A 26,332-nucleotide genomic window follows, 5' to 3' on the forward strand; every position below is an offset into this window, starting at 1 on the left:
CATATGGTGTGATGATCACTATTACATAGGTGGGCACGCACTGGATATTGGAAACACTTTCACCATTTGTGAGCACTAAATCCAGCATCGACACTTCCCTCGTGGGTTCTGTCACCATCTGTCTGAGCAAGGCACTTTGAGAGGCATTCACAGTCTCCCTACTTCTTTCCAATTCTGCAGATGGGACGTTCCAATCCACATCAGACAAGTTGAAATCTCCCAACAGTAGCGCCTCCTCTTTCATACCAATCTTTTGAATATCTTCTATCAGATCCTTCAATGTTATGTACACCCCTCTGGATAAGGGCAGTATATAAATGATAATAAATGAAATGAAATATCAGACCTCTACTCTTGGGTCTCCATTCTCTTTCATAGATTTATTCAAAGTCTTGGAGTTTATTTTCAAGTCATAACTTCTTTTTTTTAAGGAATAGGTTGTAGCAGTATCAAAATCCTGGTTCTTTGCTTTGAGGCAAATTGATTCATTTGACCCAGGCTTGTCAGTTTGTAAGCCTCAAATATGTCAAAAGGTTTTCTAAAATCCAAGTACAACGCATGCAGCACATTAGTTCTCTGGTCTCCCAATCAAATAAATCAGTCAGATTTATTTGGTATGATATACCTCTGGTAAAATCATGTTGCTTTGGATCTTACATTACACTAAACTGTAACACGCAAATGAATGGAGCCTCCCCAATAGGCATATCGCTTTGGCAAAATACACCTGAAATTCACCATTGACGACCCAGTATCTATTTACACGACCTACAGCTCCATTAAGCCATGCTGCTTCAAACCCAAGGCCAACTTCTATGTGTTGGCCTGAAAATGTTTGGTATTGGACATGTAAGCTCTTTGAGCAGGGACTGTCTTTCTTCTATGTTTGTGCAGCGCTGCGTACGCCTTGTAGCGCTATAGAAATGCTAAATAGTAGCAGTAATTCTGTACCTTGCACATGAGCAGTAACCAAGGAAATAGTGACAAGCCGCCTAATGCATAAGGGGAAAGTTCCAGTCACAAGGCCAGGAGAGGTGGTATCTAAACTCATGTCTATCCTCTTTTCCTGGGATCTAGTTTATTTTCACACTTGGCTCAACTACCTGAGTACAAGGAAACTGGTACCGAGATTCACTGTACACAGCGTTGATTTGGGTAATGGGGATATCACAGGCCTCCTAGATCCTTTGACAGTTCTGAGCTGCTCCCCTGTGGGCCAGTAGATCTTTCTGCTGAGCATCCAGACCCTATCACTGGGTCTAAGTGCTCATGTTGGAGTGGCAATTACAATAGTTTGGGAGTTTAGGAGTCACTTTCATACTTCTGACTTCTACTACATTTGTACACAAGTGCTAGTATTCTAAATATTTACATGCACAAATAGAACTGCCCTTCCCCAGTGCTAGCAGTGTGCTTTATAATTGTCTCAGCTCAGCAGCAGCAAAGTGCTCCTGATGTGTTCCAACCTGATGTCAGTGATGCGCTTCTCACACAACCCAGTACCTTAAGCACCATAGTCTAAGGCCTCTTGTAAACTGAACCTGCACAGGCAGCCTAATACATTTCAGAGATTTTGAAAACAGCATATAGGCAAAAACTAGCTAAAATATTTTTCTAGTAGATTTGAAAAAAAAAAAAAATCCATGATGGAGTCAGTTGGATTGCTACGCTGACCAAGAGATAGAGTTCTCATGGAGCATAAGGTAATAGCAGAAAAGCTCAATTAATTCTGTACCTTACTTAATCTGTACTGAAAAGGATGTTGGGAGTTATATCTACCAGAAATGTTCTTTTTGATGGTCATGGTTTGGAGCAACTAAAGCAAATCAGAAGGGCTCCAGAGTGATCCAGAAAAATGTAGATTAGTGAGCATGACATTGTTACTGGACAAAATTGTAGAAGCTATTTAAAAGCAAACTGTCTCTGATTATATAGATAAGGCTTAATTGTAATGAGTAAGGCCCACGATCTAGTAAAGGGGTTGGTAGTGGGATCAAGTTTCCCTCTTCCCTGTAACCAACATCACTGGACCCCCCTTCCCAACATGTCCTCCCTCCCACCCCCAACAGTTTGTCTTCTCTGTATGTCTAGAGTTCTGGCATTTCTCCTTATAAAATCTAGTATAAACTCAGACATTTATGTTGAAAAGTTCAGGAAATATTTTAAGTGTGTCTGGAATGATTCTCTGCTTGCTTTAAATTTTAAAAAGAAATGATCTAATGTAAATACCCCTTATTGTAAACTATTCATTCTGTTTTATGGAAGGCCATGATTTTGAAGGTTGGAATGCATTTCATTTTGCTATTAAATCACTTTGTTTCTTACTAAAATAACATGTTTACTGTTCTTACATGTGCGTTTTCTTCAAATGTCAATAAGCTGTTGGATTTTCTTGAAGCCACTTCTGCCAGTGTTAATGCTGTAAAGTTATGCCGAATTGGCACTTAGGACTGATTTAAGGTGTGTTCTTTTTGTTGTTGTTAGCTTGCTTTTTATTTTTATTTTTTTTAAATACAGATTTCAGTGTTAATTACTGATAGCCTATCAAATTAAATTGTATTAGTCCAATATTCAAAGCCACTTATCTGGGAAGCAGGCATTGCTGTATGGATAAGCGGCACTTCTGGGGCTATCTCATGATTGTCAACACAAGTATCCAGATAAGGCTGCTGAAAATCGCTGAAGATCACCCTGGCAGTCCTTGGGCAGAGCAAGGGCAAGACCACAGAGTTATCTACTTGGTAGCATTATTCAGTTTGCTAACCGGATAAAGTTACAACAACCTTTGGGATCCTTTTACTAAGCCACACTGAAAAGTGGCTGGTGCTGCAATTAATGCATGGGTTTTCTGCAGACTCCGGGCACTTTTTAGCACGGCTCAAAAATGGTTGAATTTCTATTTTTTTCATTAATGGCTACGCGCTAATTTCCAAATTAGCACATTACCATTACGATGTGAGCCCTTACTGCCACCTATTTAGTTTCTGTGGAAAAGGGTGCAAGGCGCCATTTGAGTCACCAGGGAAAATATTTGGGGGTGGGAGTGAGGGGTTTGGGATCCACAGGCCACTAGGAACAATTGTGCAAGTTAGGGGGAAGCAATCTGTAAAGTCAAAGGTATTAGAGGTGCCAGAAAAAACAAAGAGGGTTAGGTTCTACACAAACTGACTGGCACAATAGAACAGATCTCCATAATTTATAAGAATAGATTTATTTAAAATATCCAACACAGCCTTGTTTAGCCCACAGGCTGCATCAGGGGTAAACAATATGTTGGTGTTCAGAATTCCACTGCATACGTTGTTTATTGCTAAAACCCTTTCTTATAGTTTTTTTTCTTTTTTAATTTCAAATAACACACTCCCACAGGAGATAAATCAACAGTTTCAGCTCATAGAATGTGGAATTTTGAACACCTGCACACTTTGTTTTACCCCTGATTCAGCCTGTGGGCAAAACATGGCAGTGTTAGGTATTTCAGATAATCTGTTCTTTAAAATTACGGAGGTTAATCTGTTCTTTAAAATTACGGAGGTTCTCCTCTTTTGTGCTGTTTTGAAAAGTATCCAAGGTGATCATGGAGTTAGAGGAGAGATGCAATGATGAGAATCTGATTTGTGGTTCTGTCAATTGGAGGTCTTGCACAAACCTACATGCGCATTCATCTAGTGCGGTTTCCAGTAGTGCACATTTTTTGCACTCAGCCTGTTTGCATGTTGTTTGGTTACTGCACTGGGCAGCAAAAGTTTTGTTGCCAGAGAATGTGGTAAAAGCAGATAGCTTAGCAGGGTTTAAAATTGGATAATTTCAAGAAAAGTCCATTATTAAGATGAGCTTGGGAAAACCCTCTGCTTATTTCTAAGATAAGCAGCATAAAATCTGTTCTACTATTCTGGGATCTTGCCAGGTTCTTGTGACCTGGATTGGCCACTGTTAGAAACAGGATACTGGGCTTGGTGGACCTTTAGTCTGACCCAGTATGGCAACGCTTATGTTCTTATGTATCCTTACATTAGAAAACCATGCACTGAGCTTTAGAGCACAGTTCAAATGCAAGGTAACTGCACTGGCAGGTGATTTTTCTATCAGAAACAACCCATGTACTTTGATTACATGGGTTGTAATCAGCAAAGCCTTTGATGTGGTCCCCCACAGGAGACTCGTGAATGGACTGAAAGTGGTGAACTGGATAAGAAACTGGTTGACCAACAGGTGGCAGAGGGTGGTGGTAAATACAATCCACTCGGAGGAAAGGAAGGTGAGCAGTGGAGTTCCTCAGGGGTCGGTGCTGGGGCCTATTCTGTTTAATATATTTGTGGGAGATATTGCTGAAGGGTTGGAAGGAAAGGTGTTCCTTTTTGCGGATGACGCAGAGTGGATACCCTGGAGGGAGTAGAAACGATGAGAAGGGATCTCCGAACGTTAGAAGAATGGTTGAAGGTCTGGCAGTTAAAATTTAATTATATCAATATAGGGTACAAAGTCTGTAATCAGAGTACAGGCTCAACAAATGCATTCATATATAGTACTCCTTAAAGCATTAATTTATTCAAAACATTTATTTAACACCATTTGCCCATCAGATAATGAATAAATCAGAACTCACATTTAATGCCAAGAAGTGTAGAGTGATGGACTTGGGGTGCTGAAACCCAAAAGAGAGATACCGGATAGGAGGGGAGAGATTAGTAAGCTCGACTCAGAAGAGAGACCTTGGGGTGTTGGTGTTGGAGGATCTGAAGGTGAAGAAACAATGCGACAAGGCGACGGCCGTGCCTAGAAGGATGCTAGGCTGCGTAGAGAGGGGTATAAACTGCAGAAGAAAGGAGGTGTTGATGCCCCTCTACAAGTCGTTGGTGAGGCCCCACTTGGAGTATTGTGTTCAGTTTTGGAGGCCGTATCTTGCTAAAGATGTAAAAAGACTGGAAGCGGTGCAAAGAAAAGCTACGAAAATGGTATGGGATTTGTGTTGCAAACCGTATGATGAGAGACTTGCTGTCTTGAACATGTATACCTTGGAGGAAAGGAGAAACAGGGGTGACATGATACAGACGTTCAAATATTTGAAAGGTATTAATCCACAAACTAACCTTTTTTTGGAGACGGGAAGGCGGTAGAACTAGAGGACATGAATTGAGGTTGAAGGGGGGCAGACTCAGGACTAATGTCAGGAAGTATTTTTTCATGGAGAGGGTGGTGGATATGTGGAATGCCCTCTCGCAGGAGGTGGTGGAGATGAAAACGGTAATGGAATTCAAACATGCGTGGGAGAAACACAAAGGAATCCTGTTTAGAAGAAATGGTTCCGTGGAATCTTAGCGGAGATTGGGTGGCGACGCCGGTAATTGGAAACAAAACGGGAGCTGGGCAGACTTCTACAGTCTACACCCTGATCGTGACTGAATAGATAGTGATGGACTGAAGTGTAAATTTTAAGGGGTTTCGATGTTAGCTTCAGAACGTAGTACAAGAACAGTACAGTACTGGGCAGACTTCTTTGGTCTGTACCCTGAGAAAGGCAAGGACAAATCAAACTCTGATTTACATATAAAGTATCACATACCATGTAAAATGAGTTTATCTTGTTGGGCAGACTGGAGTTGTGCACATAAATTCTAACTATTGCCAATTAGTGCTCATTATTGCTTGTTAAGAGCTGCTATCAACTCTGATTAGCTTGTTAAGCTAATTGAGTTATGTGCATTGTTATAGAATATACTTAGATTTTGGCGTGGATCTCTAGGTGAGCTGTATAGAATCTGGGGGTAAATGCATAACTGCTGACTCTACCTTCAGACCACCTCCAAAATAGCTGGCTCTCACTGTAGCGATCTAGCCTCGCACAAGCAATTTAACTGGCAAGGAGCCATTTCTGGCCAGTTAAATTGCTTTGAATATCGACCCTTAAGTTGCTAAAAAATAGATCATTTGTATTTTAAGACTGCATAGAGATGAATTTCTAGATAAAATACAACATAAAGCGTTAGTTTACACTGCATAGTGTGAAAAGTGAATGTGGACTTTATTTTTAACAAACCCGTATAATGAAATCAAAACCAAAGAAAAGCACTTTGGCATAACAGTTATCCTTCTGTGGATTTGCCTCTTAGCATAACTGGATATCTTAACTAGCTGCATGTTTCAGGAATATTTCTGAACCGAAGGGGGAGGGGAGGAAGAGGCAAATAAGAGGGGCAAACACTTTTATTAAGAAATATGAAACGTGTGTAGAATTTTGGAAAAAGATCACAGTGCTTTCTGCATGGATGATATTTTGCAATTTTAGTAGTGTGCTCATGTCCATTGAATGTAACTGTATTTAGGATGTACTGGGAGTAACGTGTGGTTAGTAGGCAGAGGGTTACTGATTGATGTTTCATTAGTAATCACGCTTGATGTTGTGTGTCCAGTTCCACATGCAGGAGTGAGCCCAGCTGAGTATTACCACCAAATGGCACTTTTGGCAGGTCAAAGAAGCCCCTATGCTGACATCATCCCTGCTGCAGCAACTGCAGGAGCTGGTGCAAGCGCCCTTCATATGGAATACCTACATGCTATGGAAAGTACGTATCCACCTGTTTCATATTTTTATTGTTTGGATGTTTTTTCAACATATGCTGATTTCATACTGCAAATATGCAAAACGAACGGTAATTATCTTTCAGGTAATCTGTAAACAGGTCGAATTTTGTATGTTTGAAATTGGAAGAGGTTTTAGTTTTCTGTATAAATTACAGGTCTCATTTGTTGCTGTCTGGCAGCTGTTTTGTCACAACACAACACAACACAACACAACACAACACTCGGGCCCAAGGAGTGAGTCACTGTTACATAAAATATTAACCCACCTGTCATGAAACCCTAGCCATTCTCCTGGGGCTAACCCTGCGGCCACTTAGAAAGTCTATCCCCAGTACAGCTCAGGTCCGCCTGCATTTGGGCATGTGCTCTACACTAGAACCCGCTCTCAAGTTATCCCCAGTGATTTCTAGGTTACTTGGCCACACTCCTAGTGGCCCCACAGTTCCTAGAAAGCACTCATAGACCCAACACACAAACCACCAGGATTCTTAGTCAGTCCAGACAAGCAGAGTCAATACACTAAAAAAATATATTGTCATAAAAAAATATTGAACAGTGAAATATAAAAATAGAAAATAACAGGCAAATAACAGGTAAATGAATAAGGATCCATTATAAAACTATCTAAACATTTTTTCACTACCTGAATAGTGCCTGGGAAGTACAGGAAATATAACTGCTCACAGGGTCCTCAGTAAAAAGGTCTTTCTCTCTCTACTTCAAAATTGGAACTGGACAAAAAAATCCAGTATTTCCAGACTGAATTTGAGCTCCTAGGTCAATCACAGCCCAGAACATTCTTTTTTAAAGTAGCTGGCCACATCGCTGCAGATCATTTCTCTGTAACACCTTTAAATATCAAACATGCACCACCTGTTGGCCAACTTTAAATATAAAACATGCACCACCTGCTGGCCAAACTAGAAAAATACACTTCAAGCAATAATTCATCCAGTTTACAGGCTTACAAACCCAGAGAGATCTTTTACTAAAGATTAACTCGAGTTATCTACAGCAGGGCCCATAGGAATAAAATGGGCCCTGCTACAGATAACTTGAGCTAATCTTTAGTAAAAGACCCCCCCCCCCCCCCCTCCACACACACACACACAGTTTTATCGCACCACTCAATTTAATTCATGTTCCTTTCTCAAATTAAACTTTACAGCAACTACTTATTTTAGAAACAGGACATGCATATAAAAATGGAAGAATGATTTTCTGGCTCAAATTTGAAAATAAAAGCAACTGCATGGTCCTAAGCTAGGAATGCCAGAGCTTCCATGGTGCATTTAATTTAAATTTTTGCTGACATAGTTGGGGGTGGGGGGGAGGAATATTATTTCCCTTGTGGGAAACGTAACTTCTGGGGAAACGTTTTGCCATTTTAAAACTGTACTCCATGCAAACTATCAGTGTTACTCACAGTATCTCACTGAGAGGAAAAAGATTTCAGATACCCAATATTATTTCATTCAGTTAATGAGAAGAACTGCTCCGCTCAGCCGCTTTTTAACTAGATTTCTGTACTGCTGCTGGCGGGTATCCTCATGAGTCTGTAAAAAACCTCTCATAAGTGCTATTTCTAAATTAACCCTTTAAGTATACACTGTTTGTATATTAGAATAAGCACTTAACTGGGCGAGTTCTAATGGGTTCGCTCTAACACGCCCAGTTAAGATAAGTGCTTATTCTAATATACAAACAGTGTATACTTAAAGGGTTAATTTAGAAATAGCACTTATGAGAGGTTTTTTACAGACTCATGAGGATGCCCGCCAGCAGCAGTACAGAAATCTAGTTAAACAGCGGCTGAGCGGAGCGGTACTTCTCATTAATTGTAAGCTCTTTTGAGCAGGGACTGTCTCTCTCTCTGTGTCAGGTGTTCAGCACTGCGTGCGTCTGGTAGCGCTTTACAAATGCTAATAATAATAATAATAATTGAATGAAATAGTACCGGGTATCTGAAGTCTTTTTCCTCTCAGTGAGAGACTGTGAGTTAACATTGATAGTTTGCAAGGAGTATAGTTGTGAATTGAATTCAACAGCAAATACCAGGTGGATTAAATTTAAACATTTTAAAACTGTGCAAGCAAACTAGCAGATATTTTTATGCATATGCATATTTTAAGTAAGATTGTTTAAATGGTATGCAAAAATCCATTTTGATACTCTAAGTTCCCAGTAACAAATATTGAAGTGAGAGTTAATTGATGCTGATAGCTCAGCAGCCTTCATTTTGCTCCTTTTTGTAGTCTTTTGGAAGGATGGTGGTACAATTGGAATACACAAGACAAAAAAAAGTCTAAAATCCTCCAATCAATATTAGATACACCAAAAAATAGTTTTGGAAAATCTATCAAAGTGGCATTATGGGGATCATTATTTTTCAAAGAGTTACTCTGCTGTTGCTTGCTTAAAAATAGAATTGTCCCGCATAAATCAGCCATATGCAGGTAAGTGGATTTTCAACTGCCTAAAAATATGCATATGCTTTTGTAATGTATGCAAACCTGTTTGCATAAAAAAGAGGCTCAGTTTGGGAGATGGGGATATTTCATTGATGTTATATGTATAGATATAGATATATAGATATATAGATAGATAGATAGATAGATAGATAGATAGATAGATAGATAGATAGATAGATAGATAGCATTCCTCTGAGTCTAACTAGATAAACCCCATGTTACTTTGCCTAAAAGAAGAGGTGTATGTGTATATGCATAACAGCCTTAGGGCTAGATGCACTAATCAATCATTAGAGCCCTTCCCTTACCGATTCCCTTAGTGAATTGGTAAGGAACGGGCATGCATCAAGGAATACGAATGCAAATGAGCTGCTCATTGTAGCTCACTTGTATTCTCTATTCCATTGTTAAACAGTCGGCCAATCGGCCGGTCATGCATGCGCAGAGCAGCCAAGCGTTATGCTGGCTGCTCTGCGCATGCCAAATATGCCTCCCTGTGCCGCCCGAAGATGCCGCGCTGCTCACCCCCCTCCGATGCGGCTCGATCCAGCAGAGGTGCAGTTGAGGACGCCCATTCAAAAAGGGGGCGAATGACGACCAGAATGGCCTGCCATCCAAAAAAACGGCCATTTTGGCTGTCATTCTCCCCTTGCAATAATAAAAATGTTATTTTTGGCAGTGCTTCACAGCTGAGAGACCAGGAAGTCTCTGAGCCAATCACAGCACGTTTAGCCGAGCTAAACGCGTTGTGATTGGCTCAGAGACTTCCTGGTATCTGAGCTGAATGAAGCACTGCCAGAAAAGACATTTTTATTATTGCAAGGGGCCAAAATGGACGTTTTTTTTGGATGGCCGGACATTCCCCCCTTTTTAATAATAAAAACGACTTTTTGGCAGTGCTTCACAGCTGAGAGACCAGGAAGTCTCTGAGCCAAACACAGCGCGTTTAGCCAAGCTGAACGCGTTGTGATTGGCTCAGAGACTTCCTGGTATCTAAGCTGAGGGAAGCACTGCCAGAAAAGACGTTTTTATTATTCTGGAGTTGAATGATGTCCAAAAAAGAACCTGCAGCATCGGAGCCTGTTTGTTTGTTTTTTATATATAGTGAAGAACGTCCATAAAAGACGCTCCTGACGAACAATTGGCTGTTCCCCCCCCCCCCCCCCCCGTTTTTTTTTTTTACATTTTAATAATTTTTCCAATCCCGCGCAGCCCCAACTAGAGGTACAGACCTCTCGTTAGATTTTCCAGCGTTTTCTAGCGTTAAGGCAATTGGAAAAGGTTAGTGCATCTCATTACAATGGGGTTTCTACACAATTCGCTCATCTGCATTCCGTTTTCGTTAGCTGCTACCGTCGTCTGAAAAAAGTCTTTAGTGCATGCCAGGGTTTACTACTTGCTCGTTAATTGGTCTTTAAGGGCTCGTTAAGTTTAGTCCATCTGACCCTTAGGCCAAGATGCACTAAAGTCGTCGTTAGAGCCGTTCCGTACTGAATTCCGTAGTGAATCAGTAGGGAACGGCTATGCATCAAGGAAAGGGAATGCAAATGAGCTACTCGTTGTAGCTCACTTGCATTCTCTATTCCTTCTTAAAACAGTCGGAGAATCGGCCTGTCAAGCATGTGCAGAGCAGCAAAGCGTTATGCTGTCTGCTCTGTGCATGCCAAATACGCCTCTGTGCTGCCCGAAGACGCCACCGCTCACCTGATCAGCTGATAACGGAGAGTGCAGTTGAAAGCGTCCATCACAAAAATAGCCTTTCATTTTGGCCGGTTTTCAATCAGCTGATATCAGAGAGTGCAGTTGAAAGCGTCCATCACAAAAATAGCCTTCCATTTTGGCTATTATTCACACTCAAATAATAAAAACATCCTTTTTGGCCGTGCTTCACTCAGCTGAGAGACCTGGAAGTCTCTGAACCAATCACAGCGCGTTTAGAGCTAAACGCGCTGTGATTTGGCTCGTTAAGGGCTCGTTGAGTTTAGTGCATCTGGCCCTTAGTCACAGCCTCAGTTAAGCAGATGATTTTTCTGCCTGTCTTTCTTCCTGATATTCAGCGGCACTATCCATTTAAATAGGACCTTTGAACATATGGTTTTAAACTTAAACAGGTAGCTTATCCATTTTAAGTTAAGGCTGTTATCTATGCAGGTCTCCAGAACAGGTAATATTCAGTCTGTGGATAAATTTATCTGGATAATGATGGGATTTTACCACTATCTAGATTAATTTAAGCCTCACCCCCATAACACCTCTGGCCCCTGCTAACTTTAAAGAGAGAAATTTCAACTGAACATCAATTTAACTGGCCAAAATTAATCCCTTAGAGCCACTTTGTTTAAAAAGCACTTGTGTGGTTAGTATTAGATGTTGACAGCATAAGTGCTTTTGTATATTGACCTGCTAATCTTTAGAATCAGCGCATGACAATGCCTTGTATTTGCACATTGTGTTCTTCTGTTTATTTATTTATTGATACTTGTATTCCACATTATCCAAATATAATTATTCAGCTTTATGTGGTTTACATAAGTAATGTTATGAAAAATGTAAGAGTTCAAGTGTGTCTGTAACTTTGCAATGAAGCACCCGACTGCAATTTGCTGAAGAGAACAAGCTAGGCTGCTAAAGATTGTTCACTTAACTTACATGTTCACAAAATTCCTCATCTTGATTTCACAAACAAAATACAGACCATCACCAAGTAAAGAATAAGAGACTACAAATTAGAGACAAATATGCTGATATCCATTAAACAGACTTTGAGCCAAAGAACACTGAAGAAAGAGAGAAAGAAATGCATTTCTCTCTGTACTGAACAAAATACAAAGAAAAACACATTTTCAAAGCTGACATATTTTATTCTCTAAAACTAGAAGATAATTTTTTTCTACTTTTTCTGGTTAGTTTTCTCCTAAGTCCTTTTCCATGACCTCATTTCCATTTTCTGTTTTTATTTCTGCTATGATTGTCTTCTTCCCTTCCTCTCATACATCTCTAACATTGATTCTTCTGTTTCCTCATTTTTTTTCTACCTTTTAGAGTATAATAGCCATGCTGAGTCAAACCAAGGTCCATCAAGCCCAGCATTCTGTTTCCAGCAGTGGTCATTCTGGGTCACAAGTTCTCTACAGATCCCTAAAAAAAAAAAAAGATCTATTTCCTATAGTTTATTTCTAGAATGAACAATGGCTCTCCCAAGTCTACCTGGCTAATAATTTTCTATAGACTTCAATTCTCTTTTTGAATCCCACCACATCTGGCAATGAATTCCACAGCTTAATTATATGCTGCATGAAAAGCACTTTCTATGACTTTTTAAAAATCTTTTGGGGCCCTGTTTATTAATATGTGCTAGCATTTTTAGTGAGCACTGAAAATTAGCGTGCACTAATGCTAGAGACACCCTCTAGTGTTAGTGCTAAAAATGCTAGCACGCCTACAATGTGGCTTAGTAAACAGGACCCTTGGTCTTTAGTTTCATGCAGTGTCCTCATTTTTGTGTTATTTGATAGATTAAATAGGTGCCTTCTATTTGACTGTTCCACTCAAAATTTTATAAACTTTTATTATATCCTCTCTTAGGGCCCAATTCTCAAAACTAGAGGCAAGAGTGCACATCCCATGGCGCAAGAACAGCGCTTAAAACTAGCTCCCCAATGCCCAAAGGAAATGGGATGCAAATTTTATGTGCATTAGTAAAGCGAAAGGAAGGGGAAGGAACATGACTGACATACGTGCACAAGAGTTGCATTTACTGCAAAACTCCTATGCGCATCTTCCAGGCAAAACAGGAAGTGCAAGCGCACATCTGCGCCTTTCTCCTGTGCCATGAAATATAAGCCCCCTCAAATGTTTTGCAGTTTAAATCCATGAGAAGCTCACACCAAGTGCAGGAAAACAGGCACCAATGCCTGCCCTCACCCCGAGCTTTGCTTGGACTCGCAGACATGTTTTTTTTTTTTTACACTATCAGCACTACAGGCAGCACGGGCTCCTTCTTCTTTTCAAAGGAAACCAAAAAGCAGCAATTTAATGTGAAAAACACAGAAATAATCCTCTCATCAAAACCTGAACGTCATCCCTGAACTGTTTTCGGCGTTAAGGCCAGCATTAGTTTCTGTGCGGTCTTCTGAGCATTTGGAGTGAATACCTCTTTGGATCCATTTTAATGCATTTAAATACAGTTTGTGCTGATTTTTGCCACACATGTTAGCATGCATGCTAGTGCTTTTTGTGCATCCTGTGCACATTAATATAAGCACACAACACGGGCATTTGGCATTCACTCAGTCACCCCCTTCTGTTAAAACACCACCAGAAGCCAATTTCTTTAACGAATGTGGATTTATTTAGGCCGCAGCCAGGTCCCAAAATTTTATTTACCGTAAACCTTCACATAAACAATCATTGGTAAACATCATTGATAAACATCTCCCTCCGAGTACACAGCCCTTCTTGCTTATATTACTACAGGCTGTGCCGTCCAAGCACCCTGTTCCTCCTCAGTGCTGTCTGCTATAGCACGCCGTCCAATCAAATGCATCCCGTACAAGGATGCATTCACCACTTTAACCAAAGCTATTGGCCCCCTGGCCGTCCAAGCCAGGAGACTAGCCGTGTCCATCTTGTTCTGTAATCCTGCCCGCATGCAGGCATAACATTTCGCTCAGTATTGTAACTTTCAACAGGTCATTAACATATACATAGTAACTCACTTTACCATATTATCCGCTGAGGTGCTGTGTACTCGTCGCTAATGTTACCTAAGTTCCATAGCTTATGCCACAGCCCACGGCAACGACTCCTCGTTCGCCGCGTTGAAAACTAAACAACTGCGAATTCGCCCGGAAAAAAGATCCGCAGCCAGCGATGGAAAGAGCTGAATGTCCCCCGCGAAACATGTGCAAAGGTGCAGCCCCCATGCTCCGCTTTGCCCACTAAAAGAGGCGCGAAAAATCGTGATCTGCGCCCCCCCGAAATGGCCGACGAGACACACAAAATGGCCGCCGCAACAACGAACGCATCCCACCACGGGAGAAAGGGCGCGAAACGCTCCACGCCGCTCCCAAAGTCCTTATCCGCGCCCCCAGGAATTACACAACTGGCTCCAAACAACCACAAGGACAACCACCGTCATTTTCCTTTTAATAGCACTACCAAGTAACCAAACACCGGGAGACAGGATCGATAGCCCCGTGCCTCTCAGAAACCCTACCAGCTCCTACACAGCAGTGATGACAGTGCTGCAGAGACCCACAAGAAACCTGAAATCGCACCAGAGACCTGTGAAACGCCGGTAAGATTTTTCCTTCAAAGCACAGCAGCAGCAACGCGAATTATCATAGAAAACGCTCCCAAACTCCCCATAGCACAACCCCAAACACTGAACCCGCTCCCAAAACCCCTGAGCACTACTCCCAGCACTCGCACGCCCCCCCCCTATAACCCTTTCCTACCCTCTATATACTCCCTCAGACACAATGATTAGGATTTTTTTTTTTTCTCCCCTTTAATTTAAACTTGCTGCCCACACTATACCTGACAGCTTCACACAGCACAAATACAGAAAGCGCTATCCTCACTGTCCCAACAGCCACAAACAGATAATGGATAATAGCTTGCTGATACCACACCAATTTCAACACTGCTCCCTCTGCTTGCTGAAATCCAAATGGCGCTGTGTTTCCCTTCACAGCCCTTCTTCACCCCTCCTCCCTACCCGCCCCTTTACCCATCACCCTTCAATCTCTTATCCTTCCTATCCACTCCCACTCCTCCCTCCCTCTCCCCCCCCCCCCCCCCCCCACCCAGATTCTTCCTGAGCCTTCAGCCCGGTTGTAATCGGCTCCCCTTTAAGGGTGAGCCTTTCCATTTTCCGGTGCTAATCACTCCTAGTATCGGCATTAGGTTTTGTGCATCAGGACTCAATTTCTTTTCCAAATTGAAAAATTCTAACTTGTTTAACCTCTTTTCATAAGTGAGGTGTACTGTTCACTTTCATTTGTCACCCTCCTTTGTACCTTTGCAAGTTGCACTTTATATTTTTTGAGATGGAAGTGACAAAATTTATAACTACACACTCTCCTCTTGCCCTTCCAATCTTCATTCCTCTTTTCACCTACTTACTAATTTTCAACTTCCTGTCTTTACTTCCCTAGCCCTACCATTCTCACCTGCATCTCTCATTTCTTCACCAGCTTATTTCCTTATCTTTTACCCACTTTCTAGGCCCCCATTTTCACCCCTGTTCTCATCCCTTCTCGCCCTCATTTACCTCTGCTTCTTATCTCCTGACCAATCTCAGCTTCTTCCCTGTCACTAATCTCCTCTCCAGTTCCAGCCCCCATTATTATTATTATTATTATTACTAGGAAAAAATGCCCGTTTCTGAGCGGAATGAAACGGGCGCTAGCAAGGGGCCCCCTCCCTCCGTCCCTCGAAGCTACTTGCCTTGTTCACTGTGGGCCGTTTCGGCCCTCGAGTGTCAATAGCTCCGCCCTCGACGTCATGACGTTTTGACGCGTCATGACGTTTTGACGCGAGGGCGGTGCAGACACTCCAGGGCACACCGGATATCTCGGGCGCCTCAACTTCCGTGGAAGCTTCAGAACGTTGGAGTTGCCTTTTATATATATAGATTATATCTTGCTCCCTGATCCAGGTTCCTATTCCCAATTTTACCTACCCATTTCCACCCTCTCTCATCTCCTTCAAAGACCTGACCCCTTCCTTTATCTCTTTTCTTCTTCATAGACTACTGCCTTTCTCTCCTTTCCTCAGCATCCATTTTACCACCTCTTCCTCATGTCTTCTCTCCTTCCCCCAGCATCCTCCCATTTCTGTTTCCAATATTCACTGACCCTGTCTTTCCTTCTCACCCCTAACATCTATCTCTGCCCCTCCATCTTTACCTTGCCCTGGATATGCCCATGCCCCACATTATGGGGGTAATTCTTTAAAATAGGTGCTAACATTTACACATCATTTCCACGCAAAAATGTTAATGGCATTTATTCTGCATATATGGGCAGAAATGCCAAAATTCCACCTAAGTGCTATTCTATAAATACATGCAAATCTTACAAAGCATGTATTTGACAGATGGGCAGCAAAGCAAAACCAAAAAAAAAAAAAAAAAAGGAAGGATTGGGTCCTCAGCTTTGCTGATCCCTGCCCCGAAGATGGGCTCATAAAAAAACCCAAACTTGGACTTTGCAACCCAAACTTTGCCTTGTTCTCTTATCACAACTTTTTATGTTTATGATTTGGATTAAATTGTGAATGCTTCCTTTCTCCAGAATCAGTTTCCCTGCTGCGGTCCAGCCATGTTCCTGTGCTGCGACTCCTTATCCCTAAAATTTAAATGCAAAAAGAATGTTGCAAGAAACTGAAATAGACTAATGTTGAGTAAATGATTGGCAAAGAAGGAGGATTAGAGTATCCCCCCCCAATGGCAGATTTATTTTGAAACATGTTTTCAGGTCGGATATGATTAAAAATATTTTCATCTGACAGTAATATCTTCAAGAGCAACTTCAAATTGTGTGACTCCTGATGCAGGCATTAGTGCCAAAACACAGCTGTGTCAAGTCCTTGTTTTCTGTGTTGTGCATGAATGAGCCCTTTCACCATTGCATGGATTCACAATTAGGATTTTATATTTTATGATGCACATTTAATTAAGCAGATATTTTTGTCTGAAGTGGTTTTGCATTTATCAATACATTGCTCTGGTTCATCTAATTTTAGTTATTCCCACTGTTTACTACTTTGTCAGATGGACTTACACATAGGCAGAGTTTCTGCAGAGAGTGGGACTCTCGTGTGTAAATTATAGAATGCTAAAAGTTATGCATGTGTATCCAATATTTAGGTCTGAGCACTTACACAAGCTCAATGGCTGATATAAGTACTCTCACCCCACAGCATGTGTGTGTGTGTGTGTATATCTGATTATGCTGGTGTTATAAAGGACAGTAGGCACCTACTTTTTCTTTGCAGAATAGGTGCCAAATAGCCTCCACCTGTCCTCTTCCTCTTCCTTCTCATTTCTGCACAAGCATCCTTCTCTCACCTCCTTCCAATGCATCGGTCAACATCAGGCCAATATCTGCCCCTTTCTCCCAAACCCAGTATCAGACCCATCTCCAGATCCCGAGCCTCCTTGTTTCACCTGCCCCCTTGTTAGTCCCCAGCTACTTCTCCTAGTTCCTACTCTTGTATAAGCCTCCAGACCCTTCTCTCACCCTTGCTGCCAGTATCTGCTAACATCTTCTCTCTCTCACTATTCTAGCCTCCCCTGTTTCCTCCTTCCTTTCATGGACTAGCATGGTCAGCCCTCTTTTGGTCCACCATTTACCCTGTGTTCCTGTTTACTCCACTCTCTATGGTGTACTGTTTCTCTTGAAGCCTCCCCTTCCCTCCACCCCCACCTCCCCTTCCCTCCACCCCCACTTCACCTCATTCACTACCACCACTGGGATAACAGAAGCAATAACCCTAAGTGCGCTGTATGAAGCCTTTGAGCCCCTGTGTTTAATACACTTTAGTGTTCTTCCCCTCTTACTCATTCTTTCTGTTTCCAGGGGGCAGGATGCAGCAGTGGCCTGAGTGCAGGGGTTCAAAGTCTTCACTGTCAGTGGTTAGTACTTGCTTTTCTGCTACTGCTGCAGGATGCATTAGTGGCACTGGGGAATGGGGTCTATAATGTTGTTTTAAACTTTATCCTGTATAATTGCTTATAATTTCATGTTTGTTTCACAATACAACCTTGTAAAAAAATTTGTAAACTAGTTATTGTAAAGTTTCATATGGCCGTATATAGATTTACACAACATTTTTTCCTTTATCAGAACATTTATAACTAGAATATGTATGTACTAAATTGTGTGGATTGTAAGCCACATTGAACCTGAACTCTTGTTTGGGATAATGCGAGATACAATGTCATTATAAATAAATAAATAAAGGGGGGCGTGTCAAGATGGCGGCCTGACGGTGTGGAGAGTTAGTTCAGAAACGCTGCTATTTTGATTCTTGGAAAATGCCTCATACTAAACGAAAAGGGGTGATAAGAAGCCAATTGCCGCTGGCTAGAACATCTTCCCCCTCGCAGCAAATGCTGGATAACTTTCTACATCAAATACTGTTTGATACCGGATTGGTGAGTCCGCTGAAGAGCCTGGGTGAAGGAGCACTCGGGCCCTCTGGACTAGAGGTGTCGCTCACACCACCGGAGCTGAATCCTCCTTCCTGCCCGGACGGTGCAGTGGATGATGGGAGCGTGACTGACGCGGAAGGCGCTGAAACCGCGCTACCTGTCGGCGAGTTGTCTGCTGTGGAGGTTGGTGAAGTCGGGAGGTCTGAGAGAGCTCAAGAGGAGGCAACCCTAACGGCTGTTTGGAGAGCAGTTCAGGATTTGACTGTGGCTGTAAAGAAATCTACAATTGAAATCCACCAAATAGTGAGTAAGATTGAGAAAGTAGATGCCTCATTGGAACAGGTAAATATGGATTGCGCAAGCCAAGTGAACCAGTTCAAAACAGAAATGAAAGAAATTAAGGTTTCAGTAGGAGCCTTGATTGAAGAAAAGGTTAAGATACAACGAAAGATTGAGCAAATGGAAAACCATACTAGAAGATTGAACTTAAGACTATTGAATTTTCCACGTTCTTCATTATTGAATCCGATTGACCTATTTAAAAGTTATTTGCATGAAATATTACAGATTCCTGTTACTAATATTCCCCCGTGCAATAAGGTTTTTTATATACCTGTTAAGAATCAAGATTCTAAAGGTCAAAAGGAAACAGAACAAAATATAACTGACTTCGTAGAAAATTCTACCTATGAGATTAAAGACCGAGGAACTCTGATTGTTCAATTTGTTTTTGAGCAGGATTTGAACCATGTATTGAAGTTATATTTTAAAAATATTTCTAAATTGTTTCATGGGCAAAAAGTCTAGGTTTATCCGAATGTTTCTAGGTCTACTCAAGATAGAAGAAAGATGTTTTTGAGCTTGCGAAATGAGTTAAAAAATTTGGGAGCTACATTTATGTTGGCATACCCCTGTAAATGTAAGATCACTTATTTGGGGAATAAGTATGTTTTCCTAGAACCATCGCAGCTACAGTTGTTCTTGGACCAGAAAAAACTAAGCAGTCCGTTAGAGAAATAATAACTTTCAGTTATAAATAATATACGGTTATCAGGCTAAGCCGAGTTTTGTTGTCGTAGATGCTTATATACTCTCCTTTGTTACCTGTCGCCCCTTCAACTAATGTTGTGGTCTAAGGAAGAGAGAATACTTAATTGCTGTATTAATTCCTGTAACAACATGGCTCTGTGTTTCTGTACAAGAAAAAAATTTTGTTTTGGCTTGTTATACAAAATTCAATAAATAATTTAAATATAAATAAATAAATAATTTAGATATTTGTGGTTCACCTCTTTCCAACAACCGTGATTGACATGCATAGTTTAACTATTGGTGCTTAAACCTTTGAACACAACTTTGTATAGCAGGAGTTGGCCCTTTGTGTTGGGTTCATGTGTGTTATTGCCTCCGTCTGGAAGAAACAATACATATGAATCCATGGAATACAGAGACGTGGTGCCATGGAACAAAGAAGACTGGTTGTATTATTGGAGCCATGGAATAGAGAGATGGATGGTACTGTTGGTGCCGCCTTAGCCTTCCTTAGGCTATATGAGTTCTCTCCATGCCCTTATTATCTGCTCCACAGAGACTGGTAAACTGACAACATTTTTTGGTTACGTAGATATGCTTTGGGCTTGAAAAGGTTGGAAACATTATTCTAAAATACCCAGGCACTTTATACAAAACAAATCTGTCGCGGTGTCTGTTCTCTGGAAAAGTTCACAAGAGGGAAAAATTTGGTTTACTGAGTAAGTGCTAGACTAAACTGTTCCAAGGGTCAGGTGGGGATCACCAGACTAAAGTAGACAAGGATTCATATTGCTGGCTTGAAATGTTTTTACAATGGTGAACAACGGGTGAGATAATTTATGTTTCAACCTGAGTAAGTATATCCTTTCAGGAATATAGAGAAGATCATCACATCCTTATAGCTACTCAATTCTTCATCCTTGAATTGTGTTAGGGAAGTCTAATTTCCTTTGCTTTCTATGGAAGACTGCATTTACTTAAAAAGGCAAACTAGCAGTGCAAGTACTTTTTTTTTTTCTTTCATTAATGTGATGCATACACACTTAATCCTATTGAATATGGATTGTTTTAATAGGGATCGTAGATCTGAAATTTATCATCACAACAACTTCTCAATTAGAAATTGTTTTTAGCATGAAAGGTACAAAAATGTGTAGGAGTATTATGCAAATGAGTTATTTTAAGCAGTAAAGAGAATTCAAATAAGAGTGAATCTTCAGAAGGTCACTCAGTTTCACCTTCCCTGTTTGATGAGAATATGTTCAGTCAGGTAATAGCTGCCTTTATATAAACGGAGGATGAAATTACCCTTTTATTCTGTAAAAACTAATTAAAACTACCCTAACTTGTGTGGGTATACAGTAAATTAATTGTCATTAAGTGAGAATCTGAGTATCTCATCATTCATCACTGTAAGAATAAAACCTTTTCTTCTTTGTCAGAATGTTAGATTAGCACAAAGAAACAAAACAATTAGCTGCAGCCCCAAATTAAGATGCTGACTTTTTTTTTAACCGAATACTGAGTTTGCATTTAATAAGCATGCACTGTGATTAATCTAAAACTCTTGTTTCTTATTTGAAAATTCTCTTTAGGTTTTTGGTAATGCCACAGGAAAATTTCAATTGCTGTGGGCATCAATATTACAGATGCATTCCTACATTTTCAGTTTCTGAAATTAATTACCTTTCTTCCGTAAGGCTATTGCCAATAGTCATATTCTCATGTCCATCTGGCCTTAACCAGCTAAAAGAATGTTGGGTTTTTTTTTTTTTTATTTCTTTCATCTGAAAATAGAACTAGTGTAACGTGATTGCAAGGCTAAATGCTTTAATGTGTGGTTGATTTAGCAAAAATATAAAATGACTTTTGGGCCTGACTTATCAAGATTTTTCTTGCATTTTGTTGTCTGTAATAAAAAACCTTAGATAAATGCAAATCTTTTCTCCTGAAACCTTCAGTACTTTTGCTATCCTTGTATTGACATTCTTGGCATGCTAACCTATGTCATCCAAATGAATGCACACTGGGCCCTTATTTCTAAATGTTTATTCCATTCTGTGTTTGGAAAAAATACCATTTGAAAGAGAGTCTTTTACATAAAACGACTTCAAGATATATTTGAACATCATACCTTTCAAGAAAAAATAACCTTTACAAGTTTCCACCTTTTTTTTTTTTTTTACTCATCTATACCATTAGGAGTAGCCTAATAGTGCAGTGGCCTAAGAACCAGGGTAACCAGGTTCAATTTCCACTGCAGCTCCATGACTCTAGGCAAGTCGCTTAACCCTCCTTGACCCTAGGTTCAAAATAAGTTCCTACATTCCACGGATTCTATATAGCACTCCTAGCGTTCCGTGCAAAATCCAAGTGGATTCTATAATATTGTATGTAACTTAATTGACTTAACAAGCAATAATGATCACTAATTGACAATAATTAGAATTTATGTGCACAAATCACTAAGTGTATTCTGTAACATAGAACAACTAAATTTTAATGTGTGCAGGCTAAAAGGGGCATAGTTATGGGCAGGGAAATCGGTATTTCGTGGGCATTGCAAACTTTATGCACGTAGTTATAGAATATGGCCCATTGCGCCTAAATCTATGTGCTGGGATTTACACCATGTTTTCAATGGTGTAAATGGACCCGTGTAGTTTTAGGAGCTGGGATATCAACTAAGTGTATTCTATATACCGCACCTAAATCTAGGCACTGCTTATAGAATATGCTTAGGCAGAAATGTTTTTGGCACCCATATATAGAATCTCCCCGACAGGGCCGCCGAAAGACCCAGCCGGGCCAAGGGCAGGACCAGACCACTGCACCCCCCCCCCCCCCACTCGGGCTGCTGCTGCACCCACAGCACCACCCCCCACTTGCGCAACCCCCCACATTCAGACCGTCGCCATGCCACTGCACAAACTTGCACCACCCGCCCCCTTACTGACTACTGTTGTCCTGTCCTGCGTGCCGCCCATAACTCGGATGATTGCATTAACGCGATATCACATTAATGCAATTTGCAGGGTCCTGGGCGGCATGGAGCAGCAGAGAGACCAACCTCCTTGAAAGAAGACATACCCATCCCAGAAGCAGGCAGAAAGAAGCTTGCCTGCACTGGGCCCAGGACCCCCCCCCCCCTTGGAGGCCGGGCCCAGAGAATGTTCTTATAGCAGCAGCTTCAGAGAGCATTTTCCATCTCACAGATAGGCTGCAGAGAATACCTTCTCCTGCTTTAGACTTAGCCTGGCCTCAGAATGACATCCTATAGTATATCTCCTATCAAACTGAGCTCTCTTTTTCATCAAGCACTGCCATTTCCTCCCCTCACCCTCCCCACTGACAGTTTGAACTTCGTGGGTGTGGCTTGGATCTCTTTCAGGGAGAGAAAACTAACAACTTATAGCAGCAGCTTCAGAGAGCATTTTCCATCTCACAGATAGGCTGCAGAGAATACCTTCTCCTGCTTCCACCCACCCTACCCCTCTACCCACCCACCCCTAGAGTGACATGTCTTATATAACCTCCCTATCAACCCACTCATTACTTTACCTCACCCATTTCTATTCTTCTATCACCTTCTCCCACTACTCCAACCAGAGTTACACCTAATCACACTGACCACCCTTCAACATCTTCTGTCCTTCTGTGACTGTTCTCTTGTGCTTGACTGCTTAAATATTTTAAATTTAAATGCTTTACTTTTTGTCTATTAGATTGTAAGCTCTTTGAGCAGGGACTGTCTTTCTTCTGTGTTTGTACAGCGCTGCGTACACTTTGTAGCGCTCTAGAAATGTTAAATAGTAGTAGTAGTAGTAATGTTCCCTCTCTACCCTCCTCTCGGCAGCCCTGCTTAATATATAAACTGCTTTGATTGTAACCACAGAAAGACAATATATCAAATCCCAATCCTTTTCCTTTCAAGGTACAACTCGGATCAGAAACTTATGGCAGTGGTTCATAGTATACTTATAGGAATTATTATGTTCTCAGTGAGCTGTAGTATATGTTTATGTAACAGGGGTCTAAGGGTCACTATTTAGTGCTGTAATTCAGCATTACAGGGTGAGACGGGCTAATGCCATCACTCCCTTATCAACAACTTTAGCATTTTTTAAAATACAGATCCTTCATCTCTAGCTTTCACACACCACCACCTCATTTCTACTAACTCTTTTTCAGATTTTGTGTTCCTGTGCTTCTCATTCACAACCACTCCTCCCACATGGTTTTCTTCCATCCCCCTACTCTGCCTGTCTTATCACCTTGGACAGTTCAAGTTTGCCTTGTTGAGTTGAGGGAACTAGGGACAAAAACCACATTCACCACCTCTTTCCCCTAGCATGTACTCCTTTTCTTGCTCTTCCCAGCATTCAGCTCCATCTCTCTAAAATCTAAACCCTCTTTTTCACACTGCCTTGCCTTTTCCATCATCCCCAAGAATTTGACCCCTTAACCTCCACCAACATTTCCACTTTTCTCACATTATCCTCCTTTTGCAACACCAGCATTAATTCTCTCTGTACCTCCCCTTCTCTCAGCATATACCTCCTCGTGATCCAGGATGCCTCCTTCCCCAGCATGCCCTTAGCTTTATCCCAATCTGGGCAGCACAAGCTCTGCATGTGACTGGTCTATCTATCAATAAGAGAGGGGATGAGACTGGCGCTGTCACAGCTGAAGGAAAACAACTGCTCTGCTCCCCTTTGTAGCCCTTTGACCTGTTTTGTGGCCCTTCAAGACTGGAAATGAATATTTTTGTGTTAGGTTATGTTTTCTTGCAAATGTTTGAATGTGTTTAGACAAATTATTGATGAAATGCCCATACGTCCTTTTCCTTCTTTACTGTTTCTTGCACAGGATTCTTTGTGAGATTTTAGCATACAATAATTTCTGCTTATTGTCTTCAGTATATACCATTTACTGTAATATTACATAATTTAGAAGATTAAAAAAGAAAATCTTGCACAGGCAGTATATACGTCTTGCCTTGTGTCTTGCAATAGATGATAAAACAAATCTATTTCCTCTAGATTCTTAATTTTGTACTATCACAAGTTTGATACTTTGCCATCATTTCTACATTATAACCAGAATAATTTTCATCTCATTTATTCTACTGACAACTGTTTTGTGTTAAAACCTTTAAAATGTACCTGGAATTTTCTGTGTCAAAATGTTCTTTTATGAAATCTTCATCATTCTGGCCATATTCTCGTCAACTTTGGGCGTGAGGACTTGCACCAGCTGAAACCTGGTGTAAATCCTGGTATGTAATTGGCACAGATCTCCGTTATTCTGTAACACTTTGCATAGATCTTGTGAATGCCCCTAACCCAACCATGCCCCTTTCATGGCCATATCATGTTTTGAGTTGTGCACGATCCAATTTAGGCACCCATTGTTACAGAATAGTGCATAGCCAGATCAGTGCCCAAATCATAACTAGTGCTAATTAAGTGCTTGTTAGCGCCAGTAATTAAATCATTGGAGCCTATTAACTAATTTGGGCAACCTTTATAGAGTCTGGAAGATAGGGAGCACTCTCCTTAAAGAGTGCACATTATTTACACATACCCCCTAATTCTATAAAAGTCACCAAACATTGCGCTCGCCCAATTTGTGCATGCAGTTTAATTGAATAATCAGCCAATTAGTGTCAATAATTGGATTTTTAATAAGCAGTTATTGGTGCTAATTGCAATCAAGATGTAGGCATGTTCTGAAAAAGGGGACACAGAAATGGGAGGGTCATGGGCAGTTTGGGGCGGATTGTGATTGTGGTTTGGGTTACACTTGCAATTATAGAAAAAGGGGATTCTGTTCGTAAATTTAGGTGAGGGCATTTGTACCATGTTTTCATTGGTGCAAGTAGACAGCGCCTAAACTTGTGCGTGATCCCTGGGACTTAAGTGCTGTTCTATGAACTGTGCCTAACTGTAGGTGCAGCTTATAGAGTAGCACTTAAACGTTTTTTCATCGCTGATTTTTTTTTAGGTGCAATTTGTAGAATTTACATCATAGTGTGTGCTCTTTCCTGATGCATGCACGAACTATTGCGCATGCATGTGCTGTCAAGAAAAAGAACACAGTATTCCCCCAGATTCTTATATGGTGCCTAAATTTGGGTGTGCTGCTGAGATATATGCACAACTTAATTGGCTAAAGACCTGTTAACCATCAATAATTGGATGCCAACAACCAATTGGCACAAATTAGGATTTGTGCACATAACCTGGCTGCGTGCTATTCTATAACACTGGGCACATAAGTGCCATAGTGTGTAACTCAAAAGGGGCGTGGCCACAGGAGGTGCATGAGCAGGTCATGGGCATTCCAAAAAGTTGCACAGAGTGTTGTATAGAATAATAGGTCTCCATGCCCAAATTGGGTGCCAGGCATAAATCTAGTGCCCAGAGTTGGGCACAGAAACCGACACTATGCGCTATTCTATAAATGGTACACACCATTAATACTAGTTATTGCTGGTTTCCATGTCCATTTTTCAGCACCATGTATAGAATTCCCCCATGGGTAAATAGGATGAACTCTTTAAGGAGAGCACAGGCTAGGCCCTGGATTCTGCATAAGGTGTCAAGTAGTACGTGTTAAATTGTGCATGCAGCAGATTTAACTGTGCTACTCTATTAGGTAACAAGGCAATTAGTGATAATTGGCTAATAACCAATTATCACTAATTGGCAATAATTGAAATTTACACGCACTTCTTTTTAGGCATATTCTAAAAATAGGCACACGTAAATTCCAACATGCATAGCTGGAAGGGGAGCACAGCCATGGGAAGAGTGTTGGTGTGTTTGGGGTGTCAATCACATTTACATATGTTATAGAATTTGGGGGAACACACATACATTTAGGCACAGGTATTTACACCAGGATTTCAGTGGCGTAAATGGCCGTGCCTAAATGTATGCACATTCTCCCGGCCTATACACTATTCTATAAAATGCATCTTACTGTATACATGGTTTATAGAATAGCACTAGGTACATTATTCCAGCGCACCTACATTTTGGACACCATATACGGAATCTGGCCCTATATATGCATATGC

The 26,332-nt window shown here is 41.1% G+C and overlaps 1 protein-coding gene across 1 annotated transcript in view; it reads left to right on the forward strand.

Annotated features, from left to right (window-relative positions):
- The window catches only part of GLI3 (GLI family zinc finger 3), a 608,365-nt gene that overhangs the window by 427,905 nt on the left and 154,128 nt on the right, over positions 1-26,332 (forward strand). The window contains 1 exon segment of the mRNA XM_030203853.1: positions 6,411-6,563. Within this exon segment, the coding sequence (XP_030059713.1) occupies positions 6,411-6,563 (153 nt within the window).

The sequence above is a fragment of the Microcaecilia unicolor genome, chromosome 1, assembly GCF_901765095.1.
Source record: "Microcaecilia unicolor chromosome 1, aMicUni1.1, whole genome shotgun sequence".
In the NCBI taxonomy this organism is placed as follows: domain Eukaryota; kingdom Metazoa; phylum Chordata; class Amphibia; order Gymnophiona; family Siphonopidae; genus Microcaecilia; species Microcaecilia unicolor.